The sequence below is a fragment of the Carassius auratus genome, chromosome 16 (genome assembly GCF_003368295.1).
Source record: "Carassius auratus strain Wakin chromosome 16, ASM336829v1, whole genome shotgun sequence".
NCBI classification, from domain to species: Eukaryota; Metazoa; Chordata; class Actinopteri; order Cypriniformes; family Cyprinidae; genus Carassius; species Carassius auratus.
In genome coordinates, this window is record NC_039258.1 from 19065190 (window position 1) to 19078299 (window position 13110).

General features: G+C 34.7%; 1 protein-coding gene across 6 annotated transcripts; it reads right to left on the reverse strand.

Annotated features, from left to right (window-relative positions):
- Positions 1 to 874: 874 nt before the first annotated feature.
- On the reverse strand, positions 875 to 12388 carry LOC113116468 (pre-B-cell leukemia transcription factor-interacting protein 1-like). 6 transcript variants are annotated; one of them, XM_026284653.1, is made up of 10 exons: positions 12243 to 12388; positions 8755 to 8837; positions 7847 to 8059; positions 7420 to 7690; positions 5671 to 5895; positions 4887 to 4910; positions 3624 to 3667; positions 3413 to 3529; positions 2835 to 3102; positions 875 to 2490 (listed from the first exon to the last, which is right to left on the reverse strand). In XM_026284653.1, exons 2-10 carry the CDS (start codon positions 8809 to 8811, stop codon positions 1139 to 1141), a joined length of 2571 nt encoding a protein of 856 aa, XP_026140438.1. In that variant the 5' UTR covers positions 8812 to 8837; positions 12243 to 12388; the 3' UTR covers positions 875 to 1138. The 6 variants fall into 6 exon arrangements, with proteins under 6 accessions (XP_026140438.1, XP_026140436.1, XP_026140437.1 ...); XM_026284651.1 differs by having other exon boundaries at positions 7420 to 7687; positions 8749 to 8837; XM_026284652.1 differs by having other exon boundaries at positions 3624 to 3664; positions 8749 to 8837.
- Between the last annotated feature and the right edge of the window lie 722 nt (positions 12389 to 13110).

Sequence of the window (13110 nt, forward strand, 5' to 3'; positions counted from 1 at the left end):
CAAATGACATCAACCTTAATAATAACCAATATTGATTTTGTATTTGAACATTTATAAGTAATATATAATTGTCCATGAAGGCTGGAAGTAAAAACTCCTTATATTCAGGTGAGCAGAATTATTAGGCAGGTTTCCTTTTAAAGATAAAATGAGCCAAAAAAAAAAAAAAAGAGGTTTAACTCTTACTTTAAAAATGATTAGATCCCCATGAGAAATATTAAAAACAATTTCTATATTGTATTAGTTTTGAATATTTCTCATGGGGATTTAATTGGATCATTCTATATGTAAAAGAAAATATGCTTAATAATTTTACACACCTGAATATAAGGAGTTTTACTCTTCCAGCCTCCATGGACAATTATATATTACTTCTAAATTATTAAATACTAAATCAATAGTAGTTATTACGACTGATGTGGTTTGGAATTGGTCAAATTAGTTTGAAAAAAAAAAATATCATCAGAATATCATGTGCCTAATAATTATACATCCGGTGTATTAAAAATTAAAATGCAGTAGTAATAATATGCATTATATTTAGCTAGTATTATAATGTTGAAATGTTTTTATTTTAACATTGTAACGGTCAAATTAATTTATTAATCATCTGTGTAGTCAGGTAAAATATATTTTAGAATTATTTTGAAGATTTTTCAAAAATGTTAATTCTCTTACAGCTATTTTAAGAACAATCTTAAAAATAATAATAATAAAAACCTTAAGAATTCTTGTCACAAAGAAACAATATTCTATACATTTCTTAAAATAACAAATAAGAATAAAATAAAATTTTAATAAAATAATAATAAAAAAAAATTTCTTAACCACATTTCATGAATCCAGCCCCAGAGCTTTAAATGACTGAACAAGGGACTCTCAATGAGTCTTTATTTGACGTTGTATAAAATTTTCAAGTAAAGGTAATGAAAGTAATGAAAAATGATGTTAGGAAGGAAGGAAACCATCACTGAGGTTTTACAGTAATGCTTTATCCATGAAAAGAAAAAGCAAAGCCATACTGATCAAAATGAATAAGCTCTTTTAAATGACACATTACATTAGTAAGCAGAAAATCTGGCCCAACTGTTTGCGGATGTACCTTTTCTTTAAACCTCTAAATCCCAATGAGGAACCTTCAAACTTTCACTCTTCTGCTCTCTTTCTTCTGCTCTCCCTTCTTCTCAACCTTCCTCACTTTCTCTGGAAGAGCAAATTTCTCCATTGCCTCCCTTTCAAATTCTTCCATCTCATCATCGTCATCTTCCTCGCTCTCCTCTCCCTCGCTGTCGCTGTCTTCTCCTTCAGCCATGTCCTCCAAAATGTCCCCCACGTCTTCCACGAACTCCCTGAACGGCATCCGATCATGAGCGAACACTCCATCCGTGAAGAACTCCTTCACCAGCTTACTGAGCTCCTCCTTCCTGGAGGCCTGGTCCTGGTCCTGGAGCTTGTTCAGGTAGGACTGGAGAAGGGTCTGGAAGTCCTGCAGGCTGACGGGAGAGAGACCCTCGACCTGAGCACAGTCTGTCACACCGCTGCACGTCTCCCGCTGAATGCGCTCTCTCTGTTTGGTCCAGTGGTTCTCATGGTCGTAATGGTGATGGGAGAAGGTCTCGTCTGGTGCTCCATGCCTACGTTTCTCCTTGTGTTGTTTCGCCTTTTCATTGGGACTATATTTTATCTTCTTTTTTTTCTCCTCCTTTATTCCCTCTCTTGACCATTCTCTATCTTGTGACTCTCTTTGTTTCTTCTCCTCCTTTTCATTATACTCTTTTGGAAATTCTTTGTCTCTTTTCCATTTCTTCTCAGTCTTATCACTGTGTTTTCCCTCACTCTTTTCCTTTCTCCACTCTTTTTCACCTTTCCATTCATCTTTCCTTTTCTCTTTCCATTCTTTATGGTCCTTCCCACCACTCCGTTTATCGCTTTTCCAGTCTTTGTCCTCTTTCCGCTCCCCTCTCTGTTGTTTCCATTCATTTTCTTCTTTCTCTTTCTTGTTCCCAGTATCCTTCCAGTCTTTCTTGTCTCTTCTCCTCTCATCCTGTCCTACATGTTTGTCTTTCTTCCCCTTTTTATCTTCCTTCCATTCTTTTTTCTCTTCCCACTCCTTAAAATCTTTCTTGTCTACACTTTCTTTGCCCATTTTATCATAATCTTGTTTTTTGTCCTTTTTCCACTCTTTTCTCTCTTCTTTTCCCTTCTCTGCTTTACCTGCCTCTTGGTGGCTTTTATCTTTTTTCCAGTCTTTCTGTTCCTTAGTATGTTTTCCCTCAGACACTCTCTCCTTACTTTCTTCGTCATTTACCTTTTTTCCACCTTTCTTCTTTTTCCATTCTTTGTCTCCCTTGCTTTGTTCCTTCTCCTCACTCTTTTTGTCCCATGTCTTTCTGGGCTTCATGTCTTGTTTTTCCGTCAGTGGTACATCACTTTTGTCTCCAGCAGAGGGCATCTGAGAAGCTGCAATGGGAGGAACAGATTCTGCTCTTCCTGGAGGAGAGTTAAGATGAAGTTTTATTTAATTTTTTTAATATATACATATACATATACATATATATATATATATATATATATATATATATATATATATATATATATATATATATATATATATATATTTATATTTTTTTTTACCCACAGAAAACAATACAAAATCATTGTCCTTAACATAAATAAATTCTCAAATATACATATAACATTAACCATTTATAATAAAAAAATTTCATGTGCTTTGCATTTTAAAACAAAATGTAGGAAATGCATGTTTTTTTTTTATAAAACGTGTTTCACCGATGGATGACTGCTGTCAGTGTGTGTGCGTGTGTTTACTGCACCTGTGCTCTGTGTGAGCTGTGAAACTTTAGCTCTCAGATGCTCCAGTTCACTCTGTAGTGATGGCAGGGCATCCAGCTCTTTCTTTGCTCTCGAACTTTCTTCTTTCATTCTCTCGTTCTCTTGCTCCAGCTCCTTCTGAAGAGCAGGTACTCGATCTAGTTCTCCTTTTATCCTCTCATACTCCTTCTCCAGCTCTTCTCTCCTCATACGCTCTTTCTCTCCCTCCTCTGCCTGAAGTTGTGCTGCTTTCAGTTCAACTTGATGTTGCTGAGTTTACAAACAGGGCAAAAATTAAAACTGAACAACAGAAACCCCAGAAACTGACCATATCCATGCTTTTTTTGTGACAAAAAAAAGAAAACGATGTAAAATCAGAACTAGGCTAATTTAATATAACAATCATGCAAAAGTAAATTACAACAGCGCTTGGTCATAGAAACCTTGAGGAACAGTATTAAAGATATTTACATATCCACTTTTAAAGGTTCGCTAGCAGAACCAGCCTATTTACTTGTAATTGTGTTTCCCTCTCTTAAACTCTTGGCTTCATTTAATACAGGTCTGCACATGTCTGTACCTGAAGCTGTTCCTGTAGTACCAATATTTGCTGATCTTCTTTTGCCTGTTTGCTCAAAGTATCTGGAGGCTGAAGACCAACAGGTGTGTCTTTGGGGATCTCAGGATTCAGCCACTCCTATTACAAACAGATAACCAACACATGACATACTTGCAAAATATACATTTCAAGTGTGTAAAATCATATAAAAAAGAAGAGCAAATTAACTGACCTGATTTGTTGGGTCCTTCAGCTCTGCAACATCCATGTCTGCTTCTGAGAGGAAAACGCAGGAGGATCAAGCAAATCGAGAAGAATAACATGACAACAATCACAATCACATATCGATCATTGGCCAATGTGATGAAGATGAGGAAGCTAATATGGAGCTATAACACAACGTAAATGGGACTGAGAGATCACACAGAAAGCATGCGGTTCCAGCAGTGACTTAAATATAACATGCAATGTTCCAGATTAAATCGGATTAATTTCCTAGATGTATGCATTATTCATCTCACGGTTGTGTCACCATATCTGATGTGGTGTTTCGATGTTTCCCAGTTGTTCAGAGTGGTTAAACCTCTGTGACATCACAGGAAGTTAAACATGCTGCACACACCATTTCAAATGCAACTGTCATGAGTTACTCTGCATCACAAAGCTTAGCTCAAACATAATTTAGCCAGCGCCCTGAAAACTGCAACTCGCACCCAAAAATTAAAAGTCTCTCATCATTTAATGACCCTTAAGTTGATCCATTCCTGTATGACTGACTTTCTTCTGATGAACACAAAATGGTCTTTTAATACATGCTAGTAACCAAACAGTTTCTGGGCTCCACTGACTTCCATAGTGTTTTTATTTTCCATACTATGAAAGTCAATGGGGAGCAACAGCTGTTTGGTTACTAGCATTCATCAAAATATATTTTTAATGTTCAACAGAAGAAAAAAACTCATACAGGTTTAAAACTACTTGATAAAAGCATTTTCATTTTTGGCTTAAATATCCCTTAAATTACATATAGTATTTAACAAGCATTATTTAAATAATAATAAATAATAAACTTAAAAAAATTATTAATCATATTAAAAATTGTATGTGTGTGTTTTTTTTCTTGAACAACCAGTCTAGACACTGAAATTAATACATTTTATGAATATGCATTTTACAGATTAGCAAAGCTCTAAAATATTTTATCAAGGAGAAACTTTGAATAAGCATATATACACACACACATTTTTTTTTTTTTTTTGGTATTCTTATCCTATCCTAAATGGAAAGGTCATGGATCATTTGAATGTTGTTGTGGACAATGAGGGGCATCAGCGTCCAAAGGCTGAGAGCCAGTGGTTCATATCCAGCACATATGCAAAAGCACATGCATATTTACAACTGCAGCATCCATTCACCAGCAAATTACATTGAGCTTAAGCTTTTCATTGCTCCATTCAAACTCACAAAGAGACACAAACACTCTCACTCTTCCTACCATCATCTGGGTCCATGAGCATACCTGTGGAACAATACACCTCAGTCTCAGACACAGGAACATATTAAAATTCACTCTATGATATGGGCCACTGCTTAGGTTCTTTTGGTCACATGCACCATTTTATGACACACCATATTCAATACCACTTTGTCAAAGAGTCTTAGAAAAGTTGATTATCTCATAAATGTTCATCACACATTCTGAATATGTAGTTCATGTAGACGTCTCTAGTGACTCACAACCTAAAACGATGGCCTAAGAGCATTGTCTTTATCCCATTTATGAAATCAAACGGAAAAAACTGGATTCAAATTTTAAAAAATTTAAATTTAAACATGGAAAGTTTTAGAATTTTGAAAAACATAAATAAAAATAAATAACTCAAACCATTATGTTGACATTATACTATTAGTACTGACATAAATATATATATATATATATATTTTTTTTTTTTTTTTTTTTTTTTTTTAATTACATTTACCAGACACTTTTATCCAAAGCGACTTACAGTGCATTCAGGCTAACAATTTTTTAACCTAACGTGTACCCTGGGAATCAAACCCACAACCTTTTGCGCAACTAAAGCAATGCTCTACCACTGAACCCCAGTGGTATATAAATATGCTGAATATGGTAATTAAGTATATTTAGGAATAATTATTAAAGTGAAATTTATTATTTCATTATTTGAATATGCTAAGATCTGGATTTCTTGAATACAGCAAACTGTTTTTCATTTGATTTAATTCAAGAGTGTGAAAACTAGCGGCCTGATGCTCACCAGAGAAGAAAATGGTCCCTAGTCCAAGAAGAATTACAGCTGCAATGATGCACTTGTTCAAAGAAAAGACCGTTTCCTCTTCTCTTTGAGGTGGCTGAAAATCTTCCTCCTCCCCATCTTCATCATCTTCTGCCTCAGTCTTGTCCAAAGAGCCCAGGTGGGAGATTTTTCTCTTTCGTAAACCATCCCCCTCCCTCCCGTTTGTTTCCAACACTTCTTTAGACTCTAAACAGAAAAGGGGCACATGATTATTGGGAGGTATTCAGTAAGTATTAGACAAATACACAACTGCATTGCAACTGACAAAAACAAGCAAACTTTTTTCCAGCTGGTTAGTGCAGCAGTCAAATTGCTGTTTTGTTTTTAAATAGTTTAAAGTGGCTTTTATGGATGCTTCATATAATAGCAAACATTATTTGCAAGAGTAGGACATGAACATCCTTATTTGGCCCTGGAACATATTATCAAGCATTCACTATTCTCTGATTGTAGGGTTAGGGTTGTCTGGAGAATCAAGGCCACGCTCGTGTACTGAGACTGAGGCTCTATTTCTGGAACTCCCCACGGTCCCGTCATCAGTCTGGTCTGCAGCTTCACTGATCCAGCATTAAACTCTTCTCAAGACGACTAAAACATGCCACACTGAAGCATCTCCAAGCTAAATGATCAAACATTTACAAAACCATTCAAATGCTTGGGGTCAGAAAGATTTTAGAAAATAAATTCATACATTTATTCAGCAAGGAAGCATTCATTTAAACAAACGTGACATTTATAATGTTGCAAAAGATTAATATTTCCAATAAATGTGATTTTTGTAAGTTCTATTCATCAAACAATTCTGAAATACAAATCACAGTTTTTACAAAAATACTAAGCACCACAACTGTTTTCAACATTGATAATAATAAGAGATGTTTCTTGATCTCAAAATCAGCATATTTTGGAATGATCATGTGACACTGAAAACTGGGTTAATGGCTGCTAAAAATTCAGTTTTGGTATCACAGGAAAAACTAACACTTCAAATTAGTTTAAAATAGGAAACAGTTTAATATATTAAAATATAAATATTTTAGGATTTTACTTTTTTACTGTATTTTTGACCAAATAAATGCAGCCTTGGTGAGCGTAAGAGACTAGCTGTGACTTTTAAAAAAACATTTAAAAATCCTACTGAGCATAATATTTTGAATTGTAGTGTATTCTGATGTGTCACACAAGCTACTAAAAGTACCAGGGCCAACATCTTCCTTTGATTCTGCTGTAGCCTCATGCCTTTCTTCAAATTACATAAAAGAGCATACATTTCCAAATGACAAACACTGACACACAATTTTACACCGTTTGAAAAGATTTGGGAAATAAAAACTAAATCTGTAGTGTTTTCATGATGCAGGTACAAGCAAATTTTCATCTTAAGAAAAAGAGCGAAAAACAAGAGAGAATGATGCATCTGAAATGTAATCAGATCGGACACACTGTATTTATATATACATTCAAAACAATAAACAGAAAATCAAGCTGTCAAGCTGCCACCAGTCATCGTGCAAGTCCATCATTATTCCATCACAGACCTGCCAGCTGCAGTTAAGCTCCGTGTTGACCCCCACCAACACTTTAAAGATATATACACAATTTAAACACAGATACATACAGAAAACAAATATCAAAAACAAACTCGCTCAAAATCAAATGAACAGAAAAATAGATATAAAAGGTAACAAAGTATGTGACATGATCTCTCACCTTCATCCGATTGAAACCAGTCTCTTTCCTGACCAACTGAAGCAGGATGTGGACTTGATCCAGAGGTAGGACTTATGTGAGTGTAAGAGTCCGAGAATGAATCGACATCAGCAGTGGAAGTAACTGGGCTCTCTGGAAGACCTTGTTTCTCACGGTCAGGGGTCCAGGAGCTGATGTCCTCAACAGTGGCACCGACAGAGCTGGGCTCTTCACTGACATGTGCTGCATTCAGCTGGGCCCGACCCTCACTCGTCTCTGGAGACGTTCCCTGCTTAACATTTTGGTAGATTTAGTTACTATTTTACATTAAAAAAGGATGACTGAATGACAATTTCATTTTTTTGGCTGACCTAAACGTCATATAGTAAAATAGGTTATGGCCATCAGGGTTTTAGATCATCTGAAGCGTTTATTTGAGGAAGGACACCTGAGATAGCTCTGGAGGCTTGGACTCGTGGGTGAGAGCTGGGTCAGACTGCATCTGTGTGGATGTCTCTGTCTCCAGCTGGTGAGCAGATGCTTCAGAGGAGTGCTTCTCCGGGTCACTGTGGGCCTCCGGTGAGGGCTCAGGTGCTTTTGACATCTGCCCCTCGAGCTTAAGACCTTCGGCTACATGACCCACATTCTCAACTCCAGACTCCTGCACAAGAAAAGTGCCTCTGTCAAACAGACCTAATCTCATACATCATTTGAGGATTGTTTTGGCACAATATCCTACAAAGTGAGTATTAAACAAGCTTAAAAATATACTTTAAAAATGTGAAGGATTTTTAACAATGTTGAAGGATTTTCATAATAATTTCAAAATAAATATCTCATAAAAATGTCACCACCAAGTAATTTCCACATGTGAATGTATGCTTCTGAATCACTCAAAAAGGTTATGTATTATGTAAATGTATTAATAATAATAAGAATAATATTATTATTAAAAAATAATATTGTAATTATTATTATTATATTACTACAATTACTATAAATATAATTAATCATTAGATTCATGAATGATGATTTTCTGAAGTTTTACCACACTAAGACCTTGTTTTTTCATTATGATATCAGGACATCAATTAATACCATTTTCCCCATATGAGTGTATATATTACTATTATTATTACAAATATAATGATTACTTGATTATACTACATGAATACTACGCCTCCATTAATTATTCATAAATACCACACCCATGTAAACAAAAGATGTGTATTCAAGTCACTGCATGTATGAATTTGCATATTAGGTTTGAACAAATTGACAGATAGAATGTAATGTCATTGACGCCTGTATATAAAGACTTTTACCCAGGCCTCTGACGCTGAAACACACCTTTACCTCCGGAGTAAGAAGAGTCCAGCTGTTGCCATTGGCACTGCTGCTGGTTTCAGACATTGCCCCCTAGTGGCTCCGTCCAGCAACTGAAAAACACCAGCACATTAGACAACAACATTTAAGAGTCATCTTTACTGTGGGTTGAGTTTCATTGCATGAGTCCAAAATGTTAAAATGTAGAGAAGTAAAGGATATGTAAAGGACCTTGAGCACGTACAGAACTAATGTATTTGCATTAGGGGTGTGACGACGATCCCCTTGCACAGACCTTAAAAATATATTTGCATTACACTTGCCCTTTCACCAGTGGTGGTATGTAAGATGTTATGTTCACATCAGGCAAGCGAGCACGTGATAAACGGGAAAATGACACAGTGTAGTCTTTATCCAGTCATAAAAACAGAATTCATAGTTTAACGCGGAATGTCACGGAATTTGTCAAATTTTGAACTGATTAATCAATCAAAAGTAGGTCATTACACTTAAATCAAATCACGATATGTATCTTATATGTGAATATGAAGCCGCAAAAGTCGATTTAAAGTGAGTCCTGCATGTTTTCTGTGTCTCTGTTAATGAATGGCGCAGACGTGCATTTAATTTACTACACACAGAAGCCTGTGTGACGCTCGCGGTGATTTCAGCGTCTGTCGTCTTACTACATGAGGACATAAACACAAAAACAACAACTCCAGAACTACTCTGAGAGTCACTTCATGATCATTTTCCCATTTGATTTGAGTAAAACTAGAGTCATATCAAATACACAGAACTGTAAAGGTATTAGTGGCAATCCGTCAAATTTTTTTGCAGAATGTACACAGCCTATTACTACGTCTGCTACTACTAAAATAAAAACATACATTCTTTTTTAAGGATTAATCATACAACATTTCTTCAATGTTTTAATTTGAATAGTAAATCCACTTTGTTCGCCATGAAATAAAGTTTGCTTAATTTTCAATAATTAAAAGATACATGATAAATGAAATTAATGTTTTATGCCTTCATTTGATGACCAGAAAAATGTAAATACACGACACAAAATATCTGAGGTAAACATTCATAAGTTGTTTATACATTCAAACAATTAGACATGCTAAAACAGAATTTGATGATTTTAATGAATTAGACATTATCTTTTATTAATTTTAATTTCATTTCATTTTATTTTCAAAGATTTACATACAGATTAAGACAAGAGTTAAATTTTTCATTATGACACACATATTACCTATATATACATAAATAATAATAATAATAATAATAATAATAATAATAATAAAATAAATAAAAATAGTAATACGTAAGTGAACTCAACAATAACCTTAAAAATACATAAATATACTAAAATAATAATAATAATAAAAAATAATACAGCAATAACATACTTGTCTATATACTTTCAATGTCCATCAATTCCACAAAAGAGTCACCATCTAGACTCTCAAAAAAGTCATAGAACACTTTTAATTAATAAAATTTAATTTAATTATTAAAAAGGAGTTGAGAAAAATTAAAAATAAAAAAAAGAATAATTTTTAAACAAAATTTAGGAAAAAATCGAATGGATTTCATCCCTCAGCCTGGCTGCACCCCCAGTTTGGGAACCACTGCTTTATGCGTTTAAATTGATACATTAAATCAGTTTACTAAATAATAAACTTGACTGATTGCTTCACTTCCACTTTAAAGGGATATTTGTGTTGTTTATTTATTATTATTATTATTTATTATTATTATTATTATTATTTTCATTGATTATTTATAATTTTTGTGCAATTACTTGCCTGTCAGTTGACTTTGTGGCAAAACCTTCTGCAGTGTTTACATGTTGTTTGTTACTGCATAACAATTATTAAAAATAGATGTTTAATTTCAAAAGTACAAATTGATTTTGTGTTTTTCAGTTGAATAAAAGACAATTTTCCCCTATATATTTCATCGAGAATTTCTTTTAAAAAAAAAAGTCTAAAAATCTTGTCGTCTCATTCTCGTTGACCCAGTCTCGTGTCTCGTCTCGTCTCGTGGGATAAGTGTCTCGTCACACCCCTAATTTGCATACATCACATATGCTGGAAAAGCTGGAGCTCCATTAGTATTATCCTTGTGTTGTCCCATTAGTTACACCAACAGCTCCATGGCTGGCAAATATTTTTGCAAAGAACTGTGTAACTAAGGATGTCAAGTGAAACAGCCCAGAAGGCATCAATGCAGGAGAGAATGGTGGAGTTATACACATACAGACAGCACTGATAAAACAAAGCAATGGACCTACAGAGCTAACTACCAGAAAACCGAGAAAGACGTGAGCTACTTTTCCAAGTGGGTCAAAGACTAGTAGCCATTTCGATGAATTACAGCACCATATTCAAACATTCTTACATTTGTGCTAAATCTTTTGAATATAAAGTAGATCGTAATATTAAATAGGTCTGGCATAAACAGAGCAAGAATGGGATCCTGTTAAGCTGAAATAGTGAATCTTCCATGAGAATTGCAAAAATGAAAGAGGCCTAATCACGACATACCACTTTGTGACACACTTCACTCTTTAATAAGGATCTTTTTCCTTTCGCAGTAATTTGGGTCTGCTAATAATGTGGCTCCCATGAGAGTTTTTCTTCAATGTAGCCATGAGACTTGGGGATATAGAAGAATGTCTGAAATAGATAACGCTATAAATAACACAGAAAGAAGTGCACCAATAAGGTATTATCCAGGACGATTCTATTACAAAAACTGAAAATACTGATTAAATACATTCAAATAAAAATAATGATAAATGTTTATTCAAGTTATTTTATTTAACTTTATCACACTTTTAGTTCACAGACAAGAGCTTAGCTTTATTAAGCTGCCTAAAATACTGACAAAACTGTAGCTGCAACTACTTGCTTAAAAAAAAATAATTTTTGAAAGCTTTATGAGGTTGGAAGATGTTCCATATTAACGTAATACAATTAAGAAATTTTTAGAAATACTTATTGTATTATACACGAACATATCAATTATTGCTTATTTTACAGAAGCAACAATAACTGTATGTTGTTTTGGGGGAAATTATGACTGATTACCATGGTGCATTTTTTAAATTGTTGAACCAGTTGAGTCCAGTTTTTGTTTTATAAAAAAGGAAAAGCTTCATTAGGTCCTCTGTGCCTCTCTTATCTCTCCCATCATCATCTCCTCCGACACAAAATGCCCATACAAGGACACATCTCACGTCATGAGAATATCAGCATAATTATGATTTCAATGCGTCATATATCGCATGTTCTCTGTCTGTTTCTATGTTACACGGATTCTAGACGTCTGTGTACATTTTAAGCAGACAAAGTCAGAAGGGGAGTGTTCAATAAAACCCACAGGCAAATGTCGAAGTCGCACTTTACATACACATACCGGAAATATAGAAGAAACCAGCACAAGCTTCATGTATGCCATGTGAGTTTGGTTAAATAGGAAAAAGTATTAAAAGAGAAGCATACCTGGTAACGCTGAAGGACCTTTCGTCTTCAACAACGCTTTAATTTTCCACGACTCTCTCGTGTCTTGTCCAAAGTTGCAAAGTCAAGTGTGCAGTTTTGTTGACAGGCGTTCGAGCTCGAAAGTTTTTCACCAATCAGTGCTTGCCGTTGAGCTATGTCCCGCCCACATGCTCCGTTCTCCACCAATGACAGCATACTTTATCTTCCGCCCTTCAAAGCACACTTTTGTTTTGTGACTGACAAACGCAGGTGACATGAAAATGAGCAGCATGTGCTCAAACAAATGGGAAAAGGATCCTAACAAAACTGACAAACGCAGGTGACATGAAAATGAGGAGCATGTGCTCAAACAAATGGGAAAAGGATTCCAACAAACCTCCATCCATATGTATTAGACTTGATAAGATGGAGAGGGTGTTCTTTAAGAAAGACTTTAATATACAGTAGTATCATTTGTGTGCTTTGTTGTTATTTGAAAATTTTCAAGTTTCAAGAGCAGAACATCCTAAAAACAGGAAATTGTGTTTGTGATGCTCTTTAATTATAGTTACTAATGTATCCTTATTCCAGTTGTTGTTTCTTATTGAACTTTTGTATTTTTTTAATTAATAATAAAAAACTTACAATAATTTTTTAGTAGTTGTAATCGTAATATAATCTAAAATGAGCCTAGACTTTTAAAAAGTGTGACCTGAGCCACATTCATGGACCCGTTTTATGCTTATAACTTTTTATCATGGATCAGTAAGCAAACACTTTGAAAACCAATCGGCATAACATAAAACCACAAAAGTGGCAGCTGTATAAAATGGCATATCCACCACCCAAAACACACTAGCACTGCGGTGAATAGGTTTGCATGAGCAAG

Bases quoted from the DNA above. Each gene is read 5' to 3' on its own strand.
- LOC113116468 (XM_026284650.1), bottom strand. From the start codon at position 8,811: ATGTCTGAAACCAGCAGCAGTGCCAATGGCAACAGCTGGACTCTTCTT. The intron at 7,691-7,846 runs GTGTCCTTCCTC...CAAAATGTTAAG, and splicing joins AGCCTCCAGAGCTATCTCAG to CAGGGAACGTCTCCAGAGAC. The intron at 4,911-5,670 runs GTGAGCATCAGG...ATTGTTCCACAG, and splicing joins AGGGACCATTTTCTTCTCTG to GTATGCTCATGGACCCAGAT.